This window comes from Nomascus leucogenys, chromosome 14 (genome assembly GCF_006542625.1).
Source record: "Nomascus leucogenys isolate Asia chromosome 14, Asia_NLE_v1, whole genome shotgun sequence".
NCBI lineage: Eukaryota > Metazoa > Chordata > Mammalia > Primates > Hylobatidae > Nomascus > Nomascus leucogenys.
This window is the reverse complement of record NC_044394.1, coordinates 90,089,280-90,113,388: the sequence shown is the minus strand read 5'-3', so window position 1 is coordinate 90,113,388 and position 24,109 is coordinate 90,089,280. Positions and strand designations below refer to the sequence as shown.

Here is a 24,109-nt window from a genome sequence, read left to right as displayed (position 1 = left end):
ACGGGGTTTCACCGTGGTCTCGATCTCCTGACCTCGTGATCCGCCCGCCTCGGCCTCCCAAAGTGCTGGGATTACAAGCGTGAGCCACCGCGTCTGGCCAATCTTTACCATTTTTTAAGTGTACAGTTCAATATATTTATTGTTGTGTAACATATCACCAGAACTTTTCATTTTGCAAAACTAAAATCCTGTACCCATTAAGCAACTCTCCATTTCACCCTTCTGCATCCCCAGTTCCTAGCAACCACCATTCTACTTCCTGTCTCTTATTAATTTGTCTACTCTGGATGTCTCATATAAATGGAATTATTCAGTATTTCTTATTGTGACTGGCTTATTGCGCTTAGCATAATGTCCTTGAGGTTCATTCATGTGTTGAATGTGACAGGATTTCCTACCTTTTTAAGGCTGAATATTTATGTATGCGTGTTTGTATATTGTATGTACATATCATTGTTTATTCACTCATCTGTCAATGGACATTTGGCACTTCCACTTCTTGGCTATTGTGAATGATGCTGCTATGAACCGGGTGTGTAACTATCTCTTTGAGACCCTGCCTTCAATTATTTTGGATATATATCCAGAAGTGGGACCACTGGGTCATATGATAGTTCTATTTTTAACTTTTGAAGAACTGGCTGGGCATGGTGGCTCATGCCTGTAATCCCAGCACTTTGGGAGGCCGAGGGAGGTGGATCACCTGAGGTCAGGAGTTCGAGACCACTCTGGCCAACATAGTGAAACCCTGTCTCTACCAAAAATACAACAGTTAGCGGGGCATGGTGCCACGTGCCTGTAGTCCCAGCTACTTGGGAGGCTGAAGCAGAATTGCTTGAACCCAGGAGATGGAGGTTACAGTGAGCCAAGATCGCACCACTGCATTTCAGCCTGGGTGACAGAGTGAGACTGTCTCAAAAAACAAACAAACAAACCAAAAATTAGCTGAGCATGGTGGCTCATGCCTATAGTCCTGGATACTTTGGGGGCTGAGGCAGGAGGATTGCTTGAGCCTAGGAGTAGGTTGCAGTGAACCAAGATGGCATCTCTGCACTCCAGCCTGGGCAACAGAGTGAGAATGTCTTTTTTTTTTTTTTTTTTTGAGACGGAGTGTCGCTCTGCCGCCCAGGCTGGAGTGCAGTGGCGCAATCTCGGCTCACTGCAAGCTCCGCCTCCCGGGTTCACGCCATTCTCCTGCCTCAGCCTCTCCGAGTAGCTGGGACTACAGGCGCCCGCCACCACGCCCGGCTAATTTTTTTGTATTTTTAGTAGAGACAGGGTTTCACCGTGGTCTCGATCTCCTGACCTCGTGATCTGCCCGCCTCGGCCTCCCAAAGTGCTGGGATTACAAGCGTGAGCCACCACGCCCAGCATGAGACTGTCTTAAAAAAAAAAAAAAAAAAAAGAAAGAAACTTTTGAAGAACTGCCATACTGTTTCCACAGCAGTTGCACTTCAAAATCCCATCAATGGTGCACAATGGTTAATTCTTCTCACCTAATTATCAATTTCAGAGTAAGGAGTAGATATATTCAAGTCTAAAGGGGGCAAATACATTTTTTTCCAAATTATCACTGTGAATGAAAGAATTTTCATTTGCTCAATAGTTTACAATTCATCGTAGGCCAGGTGCAGTGGCTCACGCCTGTAATCCCAGCACTTTGGGAAACCAAGGAGGGTGGATCACCTGAGGTCAGGAGTTTGAGACCAGCCTGGCCAACATGGTGAAACCCCGTCTCTACTAAAAATACAAAAATTAGCTGGGCATGGTGGTGGGCATCTGTAATCCCAGCTACTCGGGAGGCTGAGGCAGGAGAACTGCTTGAACCTGGGAGGCAGAAGTTGCAGTGAACCGAGACTGTGCCACTGCACTCCAGCCTGGGCAACAGAGTGAGACGCTGTCTCAAAAAAAACCCAAAAAACACACAATTCATTGTAATCATTCTTCATGTTCAAATGTAACCGAATTTGGCCAGTAGGAGATCCCTTCACCCTAGCTTTTTTGACCTTTTGATCTGACCTCTGTGTCTTCCCTGCTTTCTAGAACTGCCCCAGTCCTACTTAGATTTCTGGATCTGCTGTTTCTCCAAGGGGCCCCGGCTTGGTTCCTTTCAGCGGGGAATGGTATTAGAGACCACGATGTGAGTACTGTGTGATGGATGCTACCAGGGTGTCTTTCATTGCTTCCAGGTCTTTTTTTTTTTTTTTTTTTACTCACCATATACAAAGCAGGAGGTCCTAGCTCCTTGCAATGGATAGGAAATGTATCTTTTCCTTAAATCCTGAGTTCATATTGATATCTTCATTCAAATTTAATATTAGAGATTTTTCTTTATTTGGTTTTATTTTTGTAGCTCCTTCTTCTGTTATTACAATTTTTTAGAGATGGAGTCTTGCTGTTGTTCAGGCTGGAATGCAGTAGCGAAATCTTGGCTCATAGCAGCCTCCAACTCCTAGGCTCAAGGGATCCTCCCATCTCAGCCACCTGAGTAGCTGGAACTACAGGTCCATGCCCCCACGCCTGGCAATTATTATTATTTGAGATAAGAGTCTCACTCTGTTGCCCAGGGTGGAGTGCAGTGGTATGATCTTGGCTCACTGCAACCTCCGCCTCCCAAGTTTAATCGATTCTCTTGCCTCAGCCTCCCAACTAGCTGGGACTACAGGTGCCTGCCACCATGATCAGCTGATTTCTGTATTGTTAGTAGAGATGGGATTTCACCTCGTTGGCCAGGCTGGTCTCGAACTCCTGGCCTCAAGTGATCTGCCTGCCTCCTCCCAAAGTGTTGGGATTACAGGCATGAGCCACCACGCCCAGCCAATTATTTTTTATTTGTATAGTTTTTTTTTTTTTTTTTTTTGAGACGGAGTCTCGCTCTCTCACCCAGGCTGGAGTGCAGTGGCACGATCTCGGCTCGCTGCAAGCTCCGCCTCCCGGGTTCACGCCATTCTCCTGCCTCAGCCTCTCCGAGTAGCTGGGACTACAGGCGCCCGCCACCACGCCCAGCTACTTTTTTGTATTTTTTTAGTAGAGACGGGGTTTCACCGTGGTCTCAATCTCCTGACCTCGTGATCCGCCCGCCTCGGCCTCCCAAAGTGCTGGGATTACAAGCGTGAGCCACCGCGCCCGGCCTTCTCCCTTCTTATACAAGCTAATTTATTATTAACTTTTCATTTAATCTCTCCTAAAGATCACTCCAAATCTATCCATGAAGTTTTTTTTTTTTTTTTTTTTTTTTTTGAGACAGTCCCACTGTATCGCCCAGGCTTAAGAGCACTGGCGTAATCTCAGCTCACTGCAACCTCAGCCTTCCAATCCCCTCTGCCTGAGAGGGAGTTTTGCTCTTGTCGCTCAGGCTGGAGTACAATGGCGCAATCTAGGCTCACTGCAACCTTCGCCTCCTGGGTTCAAGTGATTCTCCTGCCTCAGCCTCCCGAGTAGCTGGGATTACAGGTGGCTGCCACCACGCCCGGCTTTTTTTTTTTTGTTTTTTTTTTTGAGATGGAGTCTTACTCTATTGCCCAGGCTGGAGCGAAGTGGTGCGATCTCAGCTCAATGCAAGCTCTGCCTCCCAGGTTCACGCCATTCTCCTGCCTCAGCCTCCCGAGTAGCTTGGACTACAGGCACCCACCACCACACCCAGCTAATTTCTTTTGTATTTTCAGTAGAGACGGGGTTTCACCGTGTTAGCCAGGATGGTCTTGGCCTCCCAAAGTGCTGGGATTACAGGCGTGAGCCACTGCACCAGGCTCAATAGCCCTTAAAAAATCCTTTATTATAGAGATTTCCAAATAGATACAAAATTAAAGAGAATATTGAACCCTCCTGTACCTATCACTGAACCTCAATAATTGTCAATGCATCGCCAGTTGACAGCAGCCCTTTGGAAATCGAGCCCCAGGCGGCTTGAGTGATGCTGTGAGCACAGGGCTTGGGGGCTGGAAACTTTCATTTCAGTGACCATAGGAACAGAGACCACCCGTTTGGAAGATGAGCAAACTCACCTCTCCTTTCATCCCCCCATTCCCCCAATCACCTGTGTACTTATCTCATGCCAGGCACTGGAGCAGAGCGTTATTTATGCCTGCTTTGTTTCTGCTTACAAGTAGGAGACATGAGCTGTCTCATTCCGTTTGTGGGCAGAGGTTGCAAGGCAGTTCAGTGTGATCCTAAAAGCAAGGGGGTGCTGCGAGTGTTGAGAAAGGAGCACCCACCTGTCCAGCAGTCAGGAGGGGGTTATACAAACCTGAGACACATCTTGGGGTACTACATGTGCAAGGTGGGAAGCTAAATGAATCCCGATGCCCACCCAAGATCAGAGCCCTCGGGAGAGGTAGCGGGTGTGTGGGCGGGGGACAGTAGGAGCCGTGGACAGAGTTCAGTTTGGACACTGTTCTCTGGTGAGCAGACACACACTGGTTAGAAACGACTTTGGCCCCTAGTGCCTGGGCCATCCACCCACAACAGGAACTGTTCACACACTTCTGGGCCATCCTTGATGCGACTAAGGTGGGCAAGCACCATTTTATAGAAGAGTAAATGAAAGTCTAGAAGGATTCAAAACCTTGACCCAACTCACGAGGCTGGTAAGTGGGGCAGCAGTTTTGGCCTGGGGCTGCCCAACTTCTAAGCCTATGTTCATTCTCCAGGCCCCCCACCTCTGCGGCCCCGCAGGAGACAGTCATTACTGCTTTAACTGGACAGATGAATGGCAGGGCCAGGGCTGCCCAGAGGAAAGCGGGGACGGGAAAGACCTGCCAAACCCCACCCCCCCGACAGAGCACGACACGGGGGACAGGCCAGGAGTTTGCTTCTCTCCTTGGTCTACAACAACAAAAAAATTGGATTTAGCCAACAACAAACACTGGCAGGAACTTTACAGTTTATAAAGCTTTTGCATAAGTCACCTCTGGTTCCTCCCAACCACCTTACGACGCCTTATTACTGTGATTTCAGAGAAGAAACAGGCTTACAGAGGTTAAGGGCTTGAGACCACTCAACTGGTTTTAAGCGGAATCCAGACCAGAGGTGCCGGCTCCATGTCTACTGCCCTTTGCACGGTGCCATGCTGCCTCCCACAAAACATCCACAGTGCCCTTGGCTAATGAGGGGCCGCTGTCAGAGGTCACAGGAAGCCTTTTCAGAGTCCCTCTGGGGCATGAGTGGGGAGCAGCTCTTCTCTCCAGAGCTTTAAAGCCCCATCAAGGAAGGGGTGACCTCCTGAAGTGCCCGAGTGTGTGTGTACGGGGGGAGTGGACTCAATTTTTATTTTTGAAACCTCATGCACAGAGTTCCTTATATTCCCCAGGTCCCACAAGAGTACCAGGTGCAATTTCAGAACCACCTTTCTAAACCTCTGCCCACCCACTGAAAGCAACACGGCCCTTCACAGCCTGGCTTCCTTCTTTTGACACACAGCCCTTCCGCTCCAGTGGAGAGTCGCCAAATATCATGAAGGGTAAACAGTCTACTCTGAACCCCCGGTCTGGGAAACCCGTTTCAGCCTCGTAGGGAGCCCAGTGGCCACTGGTGCTGCCCAGGGGCTGCTGTGGGGCAGAGATAACACACAGAGGAAGGGTGGGGTGGCAGGAGCCCTCCCAGGAGCAGGGCTTGCCTGTAAACAATGAGCTGCCGCCTGGCCAGGGCAGGAGGTGATTCATCTCCCCCGCTGCTCAGCTCCTGCTGGCTGCGCCCACCGGGCACCAAGGGACTAGGGCAGCCCTGGCCGGGTGCTGACGCTTCCCCACTCCCCGCACAGGTCAGGATCTCACCCCAGCCCTTCTGGAAACTGGCTTGACTTCAAAAGCCTGCCTGGGTGTGTCCAAAAAGTGATCTGGTCTGGGGAATGCTCAAGTGCACCCAAGGGAGCACAGCTCTGCCATCACCCGAGAACCGGCTGGGTTTTGGGATCAAGGCGGCAGATGGGGCATACACAGGGCTCGGGGACTCCCACCTGTCCATGCCCAGAGGCATACACGGATAACAACGGCGACTTCTTGGGTCACCCCTCTGAACAGCATCCCAGGCCTCCATCACCCTGTTGTCAACCCTGAGGCAATAGTCCCAACCAAGATGGGGGCACATGTGGGCTGAAGCATTTGCCTGCAAACAGAATGCAGGAGAGGCCAGTGCATCTGAGATGCTAAGAGGTAAGAATACGGCATTTTTAATAGGCGGCAGACCCCAGGTGGTGCGTGGACAGACCCTGTCCACAGCGCCTGGCTCCCGCGCTGCCTGTCCTTCAGTCTGGAATGCCACACAGAAGCTCCTCTCAGGTGGCATCTGGGGAGCAGGTCCCAGTCCTGAAAATATACAAAGTGGCGCCTCCCACTGGGCAGTGGTCACTGGGCTGCACAGTCCTTTCAAGTCCTAGGGTGGCCCCTCAGGTCACTGCTTGGCCTTCTTCACAATGGTGCCCACAGCAGAGATGACGGTGGTCTTGGAGCCACTGGCGCTGGTGGTGACTGTGACGACAGCTGGCAGGGTGGCCGTGGTGGTGAGGATGGTGGGCTGGGCTATCGTTGTCACTGGGATAGCCGAGTCCCACTTGCTCTTTCTCTTCTGAGCATCTGGAGATAAAGGAGAAGTCAGGATCACGATCCACCAATGAGCGGTGCCCTCTTTCCCTTCCCCCTGCAGGCCAGTGGGAGCCTAGGGAGCAGACACCGAAGGGGCCCACCCCAGACTCCAAAGCCGGTTCTCAAAGTAGCAAGGCTGAGCCCAAGCCCAGATCCACGTGTTGTCTGTCGCCCAAACAAGCCAGGGAGACCCTGGCTCCGTGTGTGTGGCAGGAGGGAGGGCAGCTCTGCAATCTACCTGCAACAGCTGTGCTGGCGGTGGTAGTGGTGGTGGATGTGGCGTTGGTCGTGGTGCCTTTCTTGGTGCCCGTCACAAACTCAATCTGGAGAGGGAGAGGGAAGAGAATAAGACCAGGCGAAGCTGGGTGTCCACAGCTTTTTGCCATCCGTCAGCTCCTGGGGGACAGGAGCTTGACACTACACAAAAGAGGCATATTGGAAATGAACTCTGCTCTGACCATCTGGGGGAGGGCGAGGCGTCTAAGAAGAACCCAAAGGGGCTTTTCACTCTTAAAAGAACTTTCCAAACAGTACTGGATCCCTCCTGGCATCACCAGGTCTCTGCACATGCCCGGCACCCCCCGCCCACTGCCCCACCTCACATGCCCAGAACCGTTTGGCCAGGCCCCTCCTCCTCACACCCAGGAGGAGGCGGTGCCCGCCCGCACAGGGGAAGGACAGCTCCGGTCCCCAGGCGCTGCAGACACGTCCCTGCAACAAGCCTGGGGTTTGGAAGGGAGAGGGAAAGAGAGAGAAGGGAGATTCAATCAAGGGTTAAGAATGAGAAACCCCGATTATCCCCTTGCACCAGCTCCCACGTTCCCGGCCCAGCAGCCAGCGCCTCCAGAGGGCCACCAGCATGCCCAGGCCGCACAGCCCCTCTGCCTGGGGTGAGGGAAGCGGTCTGGAGGCCGCAGCTGCTTGAGGATGGTCAGGCTGAGCCAGAAGTGGGAGTCCTGATGCCCGGCTCCGAGACTGGTCACAAAGGGAACAAGGCCCAGAGATAACAGTTTGGTCTCCCAGCCAAACTGATGCTCCCTGAAGAACCCAGACCACACTGCTGGGGAACAAGTGGTGCTCAGGGCCCTAACGTGGGACCTAATAGGTAGCACCCAGGCGGGCCACTGCGGGCAGCTCTGGAGGCCAAGACACTCACCGAGCAGAGCAAGCTGGGCCCGGCACTCTCTTAGGGAACGATTTCCCTCCCTTCAGGCCACAGAGGGCCCCCATGACCCAAAACAGACAAAGCCCCCCAAGGCTCTGCAACTGGCGGGGAGGTAAGGGGGCACAATGTAGCAAACAAGCCTCCGAGGGCAAAAGCAGCAGACGAGCGCCGTGAACCCGGCAGGCCTGCTCAGTGCACAGGCCCTGCTGAGGGGCTCAGAGCATCACGGGGTGATGACGTGGGGCCAGGGTTGGGGGCAGCCTGGACATCTTCCGGGCTCAGCCGGCGGGACCCGCACGCTCCACATCTGTCTTTTTCATCTAGGAGGGCGGCCATCACTTACTTTCGTTCGCTCCTTTTTGGCCTTTTCCAATTTGTCCATCTCAATCTTCTGGGCCTTGGCTACGAAGAGGAGAGAAGCTGTTACAAAGGTGGCCCCCGCGCAGCTCTGGGCTGAGGGAGCCTACTCTGATCCCTGTGTTCTTTTCAGCGGGCTGAAGGCCTTCATGGGCTCAGTGTTCTTTGTGCTTGGCAAAATGAAGCCAGCCCTTGGTCGGCGTAGGGCACGGGCTTTCGGCTCCAGACTGGAGGGCTGCATGCCCTGTGTGTGTCTGGGAGGGTCAGCTACTCCTGAGCTCCTGTGGACTGCCGCACACAGGAATACAGGCCCAATGGGGACTACCTTCCTACTGACTGACAGAAGCTGGAATCAGAGATTATGTAAAATGTTAGCAATGAATTCAAATTAAAAGATGACAAAATTCATGAAGGCCAAACAAAGCACCTCTATAGGCCAAGATCTGGGCCATGGGCTGCAGGCTCAAGATCTATGGTCTAGGGGTTTGGGCCCTTTGACATTCCTCCCAGTGCTCCCAAACTGGTATCTTAAGAAAAAGCCATCCTCTCACTGGCCTCAGAACATTCTGCCTACACCTGCCTGGCCCCTCTGCCTCTTCAAACCTCAGCTTGAACAGTTTCGTCAGTGAGGCCTTCCCATCCCTTTGGCCAGATTAGATGACCCTGCTTGCCAAAGCTCCCCCGTACCCAGCAACTCTGTCATCACCATCACTCATCGATGCTGGCATTACTGGCGTGACATTCCATCTTCTTTGCTGTGGCATAAGCCTCTTAAGGCGGGGGTGGGTCTGTCTCATTCAGGCCTGTACCCAGCCCCCTTGAACATGGCCTGACGTAGAAGAGACCCTGAAATACGTGTCACCTGGATAACCAACTGACTGGATAAAGGGACAGTTGGGTGGGCGGACGAGGTATATGGGAGGAGGGACGAAAGGCTACCTAATGCCTCATAGTAGGAGTCCTCAGACCAGCCATGGGGATCAAACATATCCTGCAAAGGAAAAGGCAAATGACTCAGATGACAAATGACTCAGAAACCCAAGTTCCTTGCCCGAGTCTTTCCACAGAGCTTCTTGGTCTGGGGTCCCCTTACCTGGGGCTCGGCTGTCATCTTTGGTCTTTAGCCAAGGGGCGACTGGCAAGTGCTGAAGAACATGGGAGCACAAAGCCCCCATCCAGCGACCCCCAGGAGCAGCAGGTCCACACACGTCCCCACCAGTCAGGGGCCAGGCACCAGGCCAGCCACCGGAATCTCTTTATTGGACTATTTCAGAACAATAGGGACTCAAACAAAAGAGATGGGGACTGTGCTTTCAACTAGCGGTGCCACTACACGGACCTTTCTGTGGCTGCAGGTCAAATCCCATGGAACAAGCAAAGGACCCTGGGTGTTCCCATCACCCTCCAGCCCCGTGTGCCAGACGCACCTTTGGGTAGTTGGTGCCAAGCTCGTCAATGGCACAGAACTGGATCAGCTTCTCGTAGATGCTGAAAGAACAGCACCGGCGCTGAGCAGGCACAAGTCCACGTCCCTGCGTGGGACCTGAACCATCCAGCTCCTGGGGCTGACACAAAACCTTCAAAACCTTTAAACCCAGCTCAGCTGCTCTAAGCAAGCTTCCTGATGGCCCTCCACCCTCCCAGGGAGATGGACCTGTTAACTAGGGGCCGGGAGGAGCATGGGGTCAAGGTGATGGCTGAGTTTTGTCTCACTGACCTTCAGTCTGCATAGCTGGGTTGGGCTTACCACACTCAGACCCACACAAGGGCCATGCTCTTTCCCCTGTATGTCACTAGCTTGAGCATTAAATGGAGTAAGACCAGACATAGCTCTGGTCCTAAGACCTCTCACCTATATGCAAAAATCAGCTTTTTAGAGTTGGAAGATGAACCTACAGTAATTGTCTAGTCCAATTCCTTCCATGAGGACAGGGGCCTTGAGAGGTCATGTGCTTTAGGCTCAGAGCAGGGACGAGAACTCAGCCAGGTCTCCCTCATCCCCGTCTAGGTCTCGGTATGGATTGCTTTGTGTTTTGTCTGGATCTTAAATGGTAAGCCTCTGGCTGGTTTAGCACAGTCTGCCATGTCCAGCAGGCACTCAGTGTAATGACAAGTCTGGGTGAGGTTTGGGCTCAGGGCTTTTCCTCACCACCTCCTTGGGGACGTCTTAGTCCTTAGTCCAACATTAATAACTCAATAAACTCTGCAGGTTCAAGGGAAACTTACCTAGGGTTCCGAAATTCTTTCTTCCTTTGGATAATGTAGTTCATATCCATTCCCTCCTTTATCTTTCGTTCATAAAGCTTCTGGATCTTGTCCTATGGAAGAGGAGCAGAGGGGGGGTGTATGACAGAAGCCCACCCCTCCACCGTCCCAGCCCCTGGTCACCAGCTACGTGTGCAGCATGAATGTGAGGCTCCAGTCACTCAAAGCCCAACTTCACTTCATGTTAAAATTTAACCTATTCCCAGCCGGGCACAGTGGCTCACGCCTGTAATCCCAGCACTTTGGGAGGCCGAGGTGGGTGGATCACGAGGTCTAGAGATTGAGACCATCCTGGCCAACATGATGAAACCCCGTCTGTACTAAAAATACAAACAAAATTAGCTGGGTGTGGTGGGGCGCGCCTGTAGTCCCAGCTACTTGGGAGGCTGAGGCAGAAGAATCGCTTGAACCTGGGAGGTGGAGGTTGCAGTGAGCTGAGATCATGCCACTGCACTTCAGCCTGGTGACACAGTGAGACTGTCTCAACAAAACAAAACAAAACAAAACAAAACAAAACAAAACAAAACAAAACATTAACCTATTCTCTTTCTCCACCCTGCCTTTGCCCAGAACTGCACACAAGTAAGATAAACCGAGACCAGGCTGCTTTCACTGCTGAGGTTGCCTGACGCTCTCTGGATGACAGTATAGTGAGCAGTGAAAAGATCACACAGCAGAGGAGCCATGGAGAAAATAATGAACAAAACCCCAACTGGTTAATCAGTTCCAGAATCATCCAAACTAGGGTTTAGGTCATTGGTGTTGATATGCAGGGATTAAATCCTGGTTTTAAATTTTAACATGAGGTCAAGTCCTCAGCAGAACTGTGAACCACAGGAGACTTCGGAAGGGCTATGTCCTTTTAATGGGAGGCAGGAATAGAGTTTTTTGGATTCGATCTTGCAAACTTTTTAGAGGGTGTCTTTTATGGGGAGGCTCACAGGTGGCTGGTCCGCGCTGGTTTATCGAGGGTATCAAGGGTTAACTGCTTATCTCTCACCCAAACTCCCCCACAGGTCACTGCTCTGGCTTTAGATGGGAGAGTGGAGAACCACCTGGGGGGATCCAGGCTTACCTACTGTGGCCAGTGCCACAGGCGTCCTCAGGAAGGGGGTCCTGCCCAGCCCATGGACATGACGCCCAAAGTAGATGGCATCAGCGTGACCCAGTGCCAATGAAGAGGGCCAAGACACCAGAGTGTCATGGCAGAGCCACCTCTGGAAAGAGTAGTCTTAGCCAGGAAGGCGGGCACTGGCCCAGGGCAAGATCTACCTGCAGCCTCCCCCTGCAGTGGGGGTTAAATATAGATTCTGCAGAAGGGAAACATCGGAGGCGCTGTGCTGGCAAAGGCAGGTGGGCAGGCCTGGAGGGTCCAGTGACAACATTTAGGACGCGTCAGGAGGGGTGATCCACTCCCCTTGTCAGAGGCCAAATCTTTCTACCAAGACTGGCCAGAGCAGAGCTGAACTGCAGAGAGAGGTCTGTGACTCCAGCCGAGACTGAAGAACCTCTGTCCTCCAAGCTGTCTCCTCCAGGGTCATGGAGGTGAGCCATATACAGAAGGCTCGGCAACTTGAGGAGAACCCATGTCATACAGACGACTTGGCTGTGTCTCCTGGGCCATAAGATCAGTTCTACTACCCAAGACGACTAAAATGTTTGCTCAAATGCCATGGTTTCCACCATCAGGAGGGTCTAAAGAGGAGGCACATTTGGCACTGCAGGCTGTACGCCGGTTGTCTCTGCCTGGCGGGTTGCTGCAGTCGTCCTTACAGGCTGGAGCTTGTTGTCTGGTTGTCTGGCATGGAGGGTGATGTGATTCTGGAGGGCGGTGGTGGGGAGACGACTCAGCAATGGGAGGAGACTTCCGGGAAGGGAAGGGAACCTGCACTGCACCCCCAGCCCTGCTCTGGCCCTCCCCTAGCTTGCTGCATTCCTTAGCCTCAGGTCCCATTAGTCATCCATCCGTTAGGGTGGTGTCACGGGCTTGCTGTGTAGCCAGAGACACCCAGTGGGAGCTCCAGGATCAAAGGTGAAGCAGGTGGTCCAGGAGCCATGACTGTGCAGCCTTGGGTGCCTGTTCTATTGTTCATCACAAGGGAACCCACAGAGGGACAAGGAGAGCCATGCGCTGGACCCCAGCTGTCCCCCCGGGAGTGTAACTGCACAAAAGCTTCAACTCTCTTGGGATTTCAAAACCTCCGGTCAGGGCTGCACATTCTGTCAGGCAAGAAGCTACTGAATCAGCATTTTAGAAATAGATTAGGATAGAAAATGTATACATAAAACGCATGTGATTTTTTCATTTCTGTAATTTATTTTACATTCTGAGGGTTCCCCAGTTTCTTAGCAAAGCTCTTTCTGAGAAGCTCCCACTGGCCCAGCAGGGCTGCACAGAAAAGGTTATGTTCTTTTCTCTGTCTCTGCTTAGGACCTCACTGAGGGCAAGCCAGGGCCGCCCTGCTGGAGCAGCACCAGGGGACATGGCGGTGGGTGTAGGAGCCGACTCCTGAGATGAGGCTAATAGGAGGTGAAGTGGACTGCGGGATCCTTCCCACCTGTCAGTTTCTTTTATAGAAGCCTCAGTCCCTCTCCCTGCCATGGTCTCTTAAGATTAAGACCAAACCAAACATGTAACCCAGACTATCTAATCTATCTGACCTCAGTAGCCAAGCCTCATGCTTACTTGCAAGTGATTTGAACATCTGCCAGGGGGTTCTGGCGGGATCTTGATTTCATCAGGCGACATGTTCCGAACTCTTTCAGAAAAGGAGGCTGTTGAGAGAAGAAGGAAAAATTCTGTAGGTGGGGATTAGAACAAGGGACAGATATGGACAAAAAAACATAAGCACATAAAATGTTATCAGGTAGGGATAAACACTATGAAAACAGTACAACTGAGTGTTCGGGTGTGGCCTCTCTGAGGTGTCATCTGAGTTGAGACTGAATGACCAGAAGGGGTGGGCCATGTGCCAGCTTGGGAGAAGAAAAGTTCAGGCAGAGGGAATAAATGTATACAGCAGTTAACTTTTCCGTTTTTTTTGTTTTTTGTTTTTTGTTTTTTAAAGAGACGGGGTCAGCTGGGTGCGGTGGCTCACGCCTATACTCCCAACATTTTGGGAAGCCAAGGTGGGCAGATCATTTGAGGTCAGGAGTTCTAGACCAGCTTGGCCAACATGGCGAAACCCCATCTCTGCTAAAAACACAAAAGCAACTGGCATGGTGACGCATGCCTGTAAACCCAGCTACTCGCGAGGCTGAGGAACGAGAATTGCTTGAACCTGAAGGTGGTGGCTGCAGTGAGCCAAGATCGTGCCACTATACTCCAGCCTGGGTGACAGAGTAAGACTCTTGTCTCAAAAAGGAAAATAAAATATATAAAATGAAATAAAAAAATAAAATAAAGAGACGGGGGTTTTACTCTGTAACCCAGGCTAGAGTGTAGTGGTACAACCATAGCTCACTGCAACCTCAAACTCCTGTCTCAGCCTCCTGAGTAGTTAGGACTACAGGTGCATGCCACCATGCCTGGCTAATCTTAAAAGTTTTTGTAAAGATGGGGTCTCGTTATGTTGCCCAGGCTGGTCTTGAACTGTTGGATCAAGCCATCCTCCCGCCTCGGTCTCCTAAAGTGCTGGGATTATGGGTATGAGCCACTGTGCCTGGCCCACAATGGTTAACTTTTAAGGAAAGAGTCAGCAGTGTGCTGGTAAATGTTTAATGACCAGCTGGGTGTGGAGATGGGGAAGTGGGGAGGTGCCATGATCTGTGGCATTTGCCATTTCTTGTGGTGTAAATTCTCCTGCTATGGCCAATTTCAAGCTACCAAGGTGAAGTCACTGAACTCAAGGCTGGAAAGAGATGTACACAATAGGCTCACAACATGAGCCACCTCCAGCCACCACTGCATATGTCTCTAAAATACTTGCAAGACTTCAGAAACTCAGAGGTGCTTGGTGCCACCCATCTCGTCTAAGGCTGACCTGCCTAGGCTACAGGAGAAACAGAATTCAGGGTTCCCTAAGTTTTGGGTCCCAAAGTAAACAAAATGGCCTTGTGCATAAATGATACTTTTTACCATTATCAGCTGAGGATCTTTTAAAAATAAACCAATCAATTCTCTCTTAGCCCACCTCATTCCTGAGAACAAAAGGCCTGATTCTGACGGGAAGAACCACAACCCCCAGGGGACAATTTCCTTAGAGATCTGCCACTGTCTGCAGGCCTTGCCCTCTCCAGCCCCTTCCCTGCAGCCTTGGGCCACCCCGGCACTGCAGTCCTGCTTTGGATCGCCGGGACAATGTGCTATTTGTTAAGATTCTGTCTGCGCTCTTCAAAACACTCTCTCATGAAAAGGATCATACAATGAGCAAAGAGCAGGCAGGGTGGGGCAGGATGAAGAGAAAGAATGAACAAAACACCAGTAACACTCAGCAAGCACTTACTGGGCACCTACTGCGTGCAGGCCCCGGCTAACCCACTGCTGAGCTGCCCGGGCTGGCTTCGCACAGCCAGCCCCTTCTCCTCTCCCCGGGCTGGGTTCATGTTTGCTTAGTAGACAAGGTGCTTTGATCTCTGACCGGAGTTTCAGTTACTGTAAAGAACACAGTGCCAAGGAGGGCTGGGGACAAGTCTCCCAGTCTCTGTCAGTCCAGCTGCTGCAGGATAAGCCTATGCCCACTGCAAATACACTCTGAGACAGGGGTCGAGCCTGGGGCCATCCTAAAAACACGACTTCATGTGCTGATTTTCACTGTTGTCAGTGGATTCTCACTGGAAGCGCCCCAAGAACAGAGCACTAATCTGCCATTTTAGGTGAGGGCAAAAGGACAGAGACTGGGTGACATATTGATCAGAGGTCCTGCTGTGGACCCCAGATGCCACTGCAGCCCAAGAGCAGGGGACGAGGTGCTTCTCTTTGCCCAGCACCTTCCTTTGGTCTCCTGACTCCTCAAGCAAAGGTGAAACCCAGATATGGCTGGAATTCAAGTCTCCTCTAACTTCCTCCTTCCTCCCAGCCCTGGAATAGGCGAAAGTGCCAAGGCTCAGGTTGCAGAAGCTGGTGGAGAGTGGAATCAGCTGGGGGGAGCTGGTCCTATCTCACGAGCAGCAACAACAAAAGCAAGGAGGGCCTTGGCAGGCGCTAGGCACATAAACAAGCAGGGTTAACTTCTTCCCTGGGCTGGAGAGAACGTATGTGTGCTTGTGACAGAGAGACAAAGAGTGCCCTTTGGCATTTGCCAGGAAAGCCTTTTGGAAAAACAGGGTGTGACCCTGTTGCCACAGCAACCCAGCCACACTCTGGGGCTCACATGGTGTACAGTATAAGAGGAGGGGCTGGGCGCGGTGGCTCACGCCTGTAATCCCAGCACTTTGGGAGGCCGAGGCGGGCGGATCACGAGGTCAGGAGATCGAGACCATCCTGGCTAACACGGTGAAACCCCATCTCTACTAAAAATACAAAAAATTAGCCAGGCATGGTGGTGGGTGCCTGTAGTCCCAGCTACTCAGGAGGCTGAGGCAGGAGAATGGCGTGAACCCGGAAGGCGGAGCTTGCAGTGAGCCGAGGTCGCGCCACTGCACTCCAGCCACTCCAGCCTGGGCGACAGAGCCAGACTCCATCTCCAAAAAAAAAAAAAAAAAAAAGAGGAGGGGAGCCCCTCCTGAGCCCGGGGCTTGAAACAAGATAATTCCTAGGAAGTAACCGGCAAATAAAGGGACACATTCAGGAAAACTAGATACGAGTGTACAACACAGAGTTTGGAAGCAACCTTTCAGTGATCCTCTCCTTCCTGAGTGAATCTAATGTGGAGGACGTGAATCCCACATTTCTGTTTCTTTTTTTTTTTTTAAATTGAGACGGAGTCTCACTCTGTCGCCCAGACTGGAGCGCAGTGGTGTTATCTCGGCTCACTGCAACCTCCGCCTTCCGGGTTCAAGCAGTTCTCCTGCCTCAGCCTCCCGAGCAGCTGTGACTACAGGCACGTACCACCATGCCTGGCTAATTTTTTTATTTTTTTGTATTTTTAGTAGAAATCGGGTTTCATCACGCTGGCCAGGCTGCTCTTGAACTCCCAACCTTGTGATCTGCCCGCCTCAGCCTCCCAAAGTGCTGGGATGACAGGCGTGAGCCACTGCGACCAGCCGAGCCCCACATTTCTTGTGAGCAGACAGAGCCTCAAGCCATGTCCCCAGGACATATGTAAAGCAATGTGGCCACCGTCTCTTGGAAGCAGTGCTGGGTCTGTGGCTGCTGCCTGGGTCTGATGGGGGTGTTCTCAGAGGCAGCTGCACTTAGGACTTGAGAAGCCAGCTGTCAGCGTGACTTGCTCTGGTGCGTGCCCAAGTCAGAAAACACCCAGAGTACCCACAGCTGCCAGGGAGGGATCTGTGCAGGAACAGCTAGTTGGACGGGCTTATGGGATGGCAGGGAGTGAGCGAGCTGGGGGGCCCCAGGGGACAGTGGAGTATCTCCAGCTCCTGAGTGACATGGAGAACCCACGTGCACTGCCACACCAGCACCACTGCTCTAGGCTCAGCCGTGGGCATCGGCGAGGCCCTGGAGGGCACAGACAGGGTGTGCACGCTCAGTTCTGTCAAGGGGCTGCAGTGCTGCAGATGCCTGTGGCTTGGCTTCTCTGCTCTCCTGCTTGTTCTCTAAAAGCTGGGGCTGTCTACATCCATGGACACACTTCCCATACCTGGTAAGCAACCTGAGTCCTGACACCAGAGCAGACAAAATCTTAGGCAGAGGGGCTGACAGGCACCGCATCGTGAATGGAAGCCACTGTCCTTCAACTAATTACGTCTTCAGTAAGAGGAACTAAACTAGCTACTCGTCAGTGAGGAATGGTGAGTAATCAAAACAATGCCGCTTAAAGATCCATTTGTGTCCTCATGGGTGAATGAGTAAACAAACTGTGGTGTATCCCCACAGTGAAATATGACTTGGCTACAAAAAGAAACTCTGGACATGCCCAACTACATGGATGAGCCTCGTAAGCACCGTGCTGAGTGCTGAGTGAAAGAAGCCAGACAAAAACGCTAGTTCCCTTTCTAGCCCTGGTTCTCAACTGGGGGTGACTCTGCCCCAAGGGGACATTTGGCAATGTCTGGAGACATTGATCATTGTCACATCTGGGGGAGGGAGAGTGCCTCTGGCATGTAGTGGGCAGAGACCAAGGACACTGCTAAACACCCTGCAATGCACAGCACAGCCCCACAACAAAGACTCATCCAGCCCAAAGTGTCAGTAGGGCCAGGGTGGGGAGATCCTGATTTATAGGAAATTCTAAAAAAGGCAAAGCTATAGTGAGGAGAGTGTGGATCACAGCTTGCCTGAGGCTGAGGGAGGGAATCACCTGTAACAGGGTCAGGGCACAAGGGAACATTTCGGAGTGATGGGTGCGTTCTGTATCACAATTGTGGTGGGGCTAACACAACTATACACATTTGTCAAAATCCATAAAATGGCACATTTAAAATTGGCAAGTCTTACTCTATGTAAATTATACCTCAATAAAGCTATTTCCAAAAAGTGGCACAGGGAAAAAAAGTGACAACTTGGCTCTGGAAGCGACTGGGGGCTGAGATGGCTGATGCCCACACACATTCCACTGCCTGCCCAGCACTACTAGCAAGAGCAAGGGCATCTCTGCGTCGGCACGTGACAGGCTGCTCTCTGATCCCCGGCCGTGTAGTTTCTCACAGTAAACAGCAGGGTCAGCTCGGGTGATGGCGGGGATAAGAGGCCAAGGCTCCCATCCACACCCGACCCGCGTATCGCCCCCTTAGGGCAGGCCATCGGCTTCCCAGCAGATGTGCACTCTGCTTCCTCTGCCCTCAAAGCCAAATGTTGCACCCCTGCGGTGCCACTTTCTAAAGAACAAACTCTAGGTTTTAGGAAAATCCTGGTTTTTACAGGATTTGAAAGACTGAAACTCCATCAGAGAAGCCAGGGATTAACGCCCTGCTGAGGGTCTGGGCTGCTCAGCGTTACCGTGTTCCCACCCAATCCTTCTTCAAAAGACAAATAGAATGAACGATTCCTAGCTCCTTTAGTTCTGGAAAAGGAGAAAAGGCTCTGTAGCAGAACTCCCAGCAGAAAGGCCCTACTGGGAGAAAGACTGGGTGGGAAGGACTGACTACTGGGGCAGCGCTTCCAGGTGGTTCCTGGGCTCAGAACCCCCAGGGCTGGAGCCAGTGAGCCACCGAGGCAAGACCGCAGGAGGCAGGAGCCTGTTTGTGAAGATCAGCGGGACGGGCAGGAGAGCCGGTAATGGCTGCCACAGAGAGGGAGGGCCAACCCCACCAAGAGCTCTGACTCAGATGCCGGGAACTCCCCCCAGCCGGGCTTTGGGAGCCACGTGAAAGGAGCTGGGGGGCTTTCTAAAAGGATTAAAAGGCTGGGGCTAGCACAGGACTTGGATGATGTGTGCTGTTTTCCAGAAACATAGTGTCCCTGCTCTTCCCAAATCACAAAAAGCCCCAGACTCCAGGGCTGTGAGGCATGTTCCTGCCTGGGGACAGAGCAAAGTGCCAGCAGAGGCCACATGCTGACTCCCTGAGCAGCATGCATATGCCAGCGGAGAGGGGGAGGAGGGGGCGCAAAGACAGAGGACAAGCCCAGGGCACTAGGGGAAGCAGAGACCAAGACACACTCCCAGCTGAGGGGCCCTGAATTCCCTCTTGACAGCGCTGGCAACCGACCAAAGCCCATTAAAACACACCACAAATATGATTTCCAAAGAACTGTTCCCTGGGCGTCTCACCTGGGCATCCTAGGAAATGCCAAAGCCCTGAGAGGGAGCCGAAGGGACCACGGTGCTTACAGCAGACAGAAGCCCTGTGGGGCGGCAGGCCTGGCATGGCCGGAAGCCAGGCTGCTAGGGGCAAGGCTGAGAAACGTGCCCCCAGGATCCCCCAATACTCACCCACGAGTTCCTGGGGGTCTCGCTTTTCTGCTTCTGTATTATCCTGCAAAAGAGAAACAAATGCGAGGAGGTAAGACTGGGGGTCCTGAGCCAGCTACTCTCCACTGAGACCACTCAGGATTTTTAAGGAAGGAGAAAAAGTAAAAGCACCGCCAGGAACACTAAGGGTAAGCTGATGCTTCAGGCGCCTCTGGCACCCCCGAGCCTCCGAACCCTCTTCTTCCTGCATCGCAGCAGCCGGATGCTCCCCAGCCCCACGCCAGTCTCTCCTCTATGCCTCTTCAGTGACCAAACCCACCATCACTGAGAACACACGCCAGCAAGCCTGCTGCGGCCACCTGGGCAACATATACCCTGCCTGTTGCTCTCCCCTGGGTCCGAGGAAGCTTGCCTGAATGGAGTGCAGAGCTCAAGGGCCCGGCCAGCCCAGATATCACCACCTCTACCACTGGCATCAAGGAAGCAAGAGGTGACTGCTTTGTAACAGCAGACTCCCGAGATGAAAATGCAGACTAGCTGCTCCCAAGTTACTCTTCTTATTTTTAGTTCAAAGAAGGGAGGCTTCATCATGAGGATAAAGGGGCAGCTCATGGAACCTCAGAGCAAGCATGTAGCGAACCTTTAATAAGCGGCAGAATGGGGATCCCGGAGAGGCCCCAGGCTCAAGGAAGCCTCTCTCTGGCTCTCAGCTCCCTTTACACTGGCTTTATACCCCCTCCAAAGAAAAGCTTCCTCCAATCCCTAATGCAAACAGCATCCCACGACAGCTACATCCACATGCCCTGCAGAAACCTGAGAGCAAAGGCTTCTTAGATGTTTTCTGGATTTCACTGTTCCGTAGTAAATGTTTCATCTAAACCAAAATCAACGCTGAGAAAGCCACGGTCCAAGCCCTACGTCACAAGTCTTCCCTTGCCTCCACTGTCTCAAGTGTAAAATGGCAAGAACACACCTGTTTCCCCCATTTCTGGGTTGCTGACTCCCAGCCCCTCAAACCCAGTTAGATCAACAATCTCAAGGGCCACACGTGCTAATGATCAAAACAGCAGAAGCAGAGTTCACAGAAAGTTGTCGGACCCCATGTCTTTTCCCGCTGATGAGCAAGGGAGGAGATGAGACAGGAAGACCCTGCAACAAGACCTTTTCGAGGACAGGCGCAGAGCTCCGCAGGCTCCACTTACGCAGACATGGCACACCACGCCACGGTTCCAAAAGGAAGGTGCCAGGAAGGCCACCTAGTTCCCCACACCGAGCCTAGACTCAGTCTTAGCCCCCTTTCCAGAAAGTCCCTCCTGATGCTGGGACAGGCCAAATTCCCCATTCCTCAGAACACTGCAGCTATTCATTCAACCTGGCAGGGCACCACGTCCAGGCCAGGCTGCTTAGCAACCCATCTCTTCGAGCCACTGACCTCTGCCAATCAGGTGGGCAAAGAGGAGGCTGGGAGCGGGCAGGGAGGCGCACCTGGAGGACTGCCACACCAACTTCATGCTGCAGTCATAAATCAGCGGCCCTATAGAGACTGCCGCAGTCATAAATCAGCGGCCCTATAGAGACTGCCGCAGTCATAAATCAGCGGCCCTATAGAGACTGCCATGGTCATAAATCAGCGGCCCTATAGAGACTGCCAGTCTCTCAGGGGACCAACAATCCCTTTGTAGCAGTGACTCTCAGGAAACCAGTGTTCAAGAGTGTTAGTAACAATACATGGGACTGTAAAATGCCCTTACATTTTCCCTCTAGACAACAGCTTTCTGGGTGCTGATTGTAGGAAAACATCAGCTCCTCCCAACCCGCCAGCTGGCTGATCATACAGGGAATGACCATTCGTTAACTCTCCCTCCAGCCCCCACTCACCCTTCCCCAAGGCTCCGCACCACACCACACCCGTCCCTTCTCATGGACTCAACTGCAGAGGCCCAATCCCCACACAAGGAGTCTACCATGTCTACCCCAAAGGCGCAGGAAGTTAGTCAGCAAACATGCAACGGCTCTTCAAAGGGAAATACGCCACTTCAGGGGCTCCTTAGGTAAAGTAAGAGGCCAGGAGCCTCCCTGTGGCTTCTTGTGGCTTTTGTGACCCTGGAGATGGAAAGGTGTGTGGGGTGTGTGTGCTGTCAGGCTCAGCTGAGGTTGCTGAGTCACGTCTCTGGAAGAAAAGAGATGATGGGGCAAAATCACAGGAAGTATTTTATCCCTTTATTTTAGTTTTTTTCCTTTAGCTTGGCTCTACAGTCCCCCCTAAATTAATCCTTCTATGCCTAAGAAATACATAAACTGGGTAGTTGGGTTCCAATTTGCCAACTAGTCTGGTCTTTGCTTTTCTACCCTCTTAGTACAAAAAAAGGGCGTGGCATGCCCAGAGCACATCCTCAACTCGCAACAAGAGGACTCTCATTCAGTCCTGAACCTGAGGCCCAGAAACAAGGCCCACCCAACTTCCCAGCAGCAGAATCCAGCTCCACGGGCCTTCCCACCCTCAGTGCCTCTGAACAAAGTGCTGACCGACGGACCACAGACCCAACTCCAAGTTCAAGAAGATTCTCCTGCCTTACAAGAACCCATTGAACCAAATGCATGAAGTGGCCTGGCCAGCTCAGAAGCCATATAAGCATGCACGCTCAGGAGGCCAGCGCTGCTGCACTACGGTCTCCTAAGAAGACTGTGCAGTCTGTGTTGGTTCAGATTCCCATTGGTGTCATAGGCACCCTTGGGACCTACAAGGCTCTGGAGAATCAAGCTGGGAATTTGCCTCCTGCTGGCTATACCTTGTCATGTTTAGAATGTGATTCTTCTGCCCTCTGAGTCCAACAAGCTGGGCCATGAGCTTGCTGAGCCCCAGGCGCCTCTGTCACTGTGCCGAGCTTCTCCTGAAGAAGAAAGACAACAACCTAAGTTCTCTGGATCCTAAAGTGCTCACTTGGTCAGGCGCAGTGGCTCACGCCTGTAATCCCAGCACTTGGAGAGGCTGAGGCGGGCCGGGCTGCTTGAGTCTAGGAGTTTGAGACCAGCCTGTAGTCCTAGCTACTTGGGAGGCTGAGGTGAGATCACCTGAGTCTGGGAGGTCAAAGCTGCAGTGAGCTATGATCATGCCACTGCACTCCAGCCTGGGTGACACAGGGAGACCCTGGAATACCCCAGAGCTGCTTTTTAGTACCATTTACACACAACCATCCACTGAATCAAGTTTCATCCAATAAAAGTGACCTCTATTCAAACAGTAACGATATGCCTCTATAACGACCTCCACCACAGGGAGGACAGGCCTAAAGAGATGCCCTCTTACCAGTCATGTCTCAGATAGCAGGTATTTAGTATGAAAAATGGACCAAGCACCCATGACAGTTATCATGGAAGCCAGCCATGTGTCAGAAAAAACATGTGATGAACGATTTATTTTATAATTAAAAAACAGTATTTTATTTTAGATTTGGTGGTATATGTGCAGGTCTGTTACATGGCTATATGGTGTAATGGTAAGTAAGGTTTGGGCTCCCAGTGTAGCCATTACCCAGAAAGTGAACACTGTACCCGGTAGGTAATTTTTCAATCCTCACCTCCCTCCCATTGAAATACTTTAATTGATAGAAGTCACCTCTCTCCCACTGAAATATTTTAAATGACAGAACTAAGGAGATGGAAGAAAGGCTCAATTATTAAACTGCCAGTCGTTCAAGGCACTGGTGTTATCCCACCTGCTCTAGGGGGAGATTCTCACTATGCCCTTAAAGAGGCAGGAAGCGGAAAGAAGGGCTGTGAGGACACAAGTAAAAAGCAACAAGAAAGCACTGTTCATCTCTTCCCCGCGAGCAGCGTTTTGAAATGCACAGGAAACACCTGTCTTGACTTGTATGAATCCACCCACTGGCCTCCAGGTAGAAATTCTCGGTTGGTCAAAGTAATGAACTCATCCTGGATGTCTCCTCACCAGGCATCTGTCTACGTTAGCCAGAGGGCATGGAACCCGCAGCCCAGAGACATGAGCAACAACACACAGAGACAAAAGCAACAACACACAGCCAGAACAGGCTGAGGGCTTTTCACCCAGTTCCTAAGGAAGGTGAAAACAAAGCGCCACACCTAGGAAAGGAAGGCTGCTCCTGGGAGAAAAGACTAGGCCCACCTCTTCAGCCCCCTCATTCAATTCCAATCAAGACATAAGGAAAAACAGGCTGGGCGCGTTGGGAGGCTGAGGCGGGCAGATCACTTGAGGCCAGGAGTTTGAGACTAGCCTGGACAACATGGTGAAACCTCCTCTCTACTAAAAATACAAAAATTAGCCGGGCATGGTGGTGCATGCCTGTAATCCCAGCTACTTGAGAGGTGGAGGTTGCAGTGAGTTGAGATTGCGCCACTGCACTCCAGCCTCAAAGAGCAAGATTGTCTCCCCGCCCCCCGCCAAAAAAAAAGGAAAAATGAAAAGACAAAAACAAAAGCCAAGTTAAAAAACAGAAAGGAGGAGTGGTCGGGTGCGGTGGCTCAAGCCTGTAATCCCAGCATTTTGGGAGGCCGAGGCGGGTGGATCACAAGGTCAGGAGATCGAGACCATCCTGGCTAACATGGTGAAACCCCGTCTCTACTAAAAATACAAAAAAATTAGCTGGGCGTGGTGGCGGGCGCCTGTAGTCCCAGCTACGCAGGAGGCTGAGGCAGGAGAATGGCGTGAACCCGGGAGGCGGAGCTTGCAGTGAGCTGAGATCGCGCCACTGCACTCCAGCCTGGGCGACAGAGCAAGACTGTCTCAAAAACAAACAAACAAACAAACAAAAAAAAAAACAAAAAAAAAAAAACAGAAAGGAGGAAAGAGGAAG

The 24,109-nt window shown here is 51.9% G+C and overlaps 1 protein-coding gene across 4 annotated transcripts in view; it reads right to left on the bottom strand.

Moving 5' to 3' along the window:
• Positions 1–4,875: 4,875 nt before the first annotated feature.
• SAP30BP (SAP30 binding protein) overlaps positions 4,876–24,109 on the bottom strand; it is a 40,769-nt gene continuing 21,535 nt past the window's right edge. The window contains exons 4-13 of one of the 4 annotated variants that reach the window (XR_004033435.1): positions 22,067–22,168; positions 19,299–19,341; positions 13,052–13,140; positions 10,327–10,418; positions 9,528–9,588; positions 9,040–9,091; positions 8,087–8,145; positions 7,218–7,300; positions 6,817–6,901; positions 4,876–6,569 (exon numbers count right to left, since the gene is read on the bottom strand). Coding sequence is in view for 2 of the 4 variants with exons in the window: in XM_012512471.2 (XP_012367925.1) it covers positions 6,388–6,569; positions 6,817–6,901; positions 8,087–8,145; positions 9,040–9,091; positions 9,528–9,588; positions 10,327–10,418; positions 13,052–13,140; positions 19,299–19,341; positions 22,067–22,168 (765 nt within the window). In the remaining 2 variants the exon portion in view is untranslated. The remainder of the gene's footprint in view (positions 6,570–6,816; positions 6,902–7,217; positions 7,301–8,086; positions 8,146–9,039; positions 9,092–9,527; positions 9,589–10,326; positions 10,419–13,051; positions 13,141–19,298; positions 19,342–22,066; positions 22,169–24,109) is intronic. The other 3 variants (XR_004033436.1, XM_012512471.2, XM_003279081.3) reach the window with 3 other exon arrangements.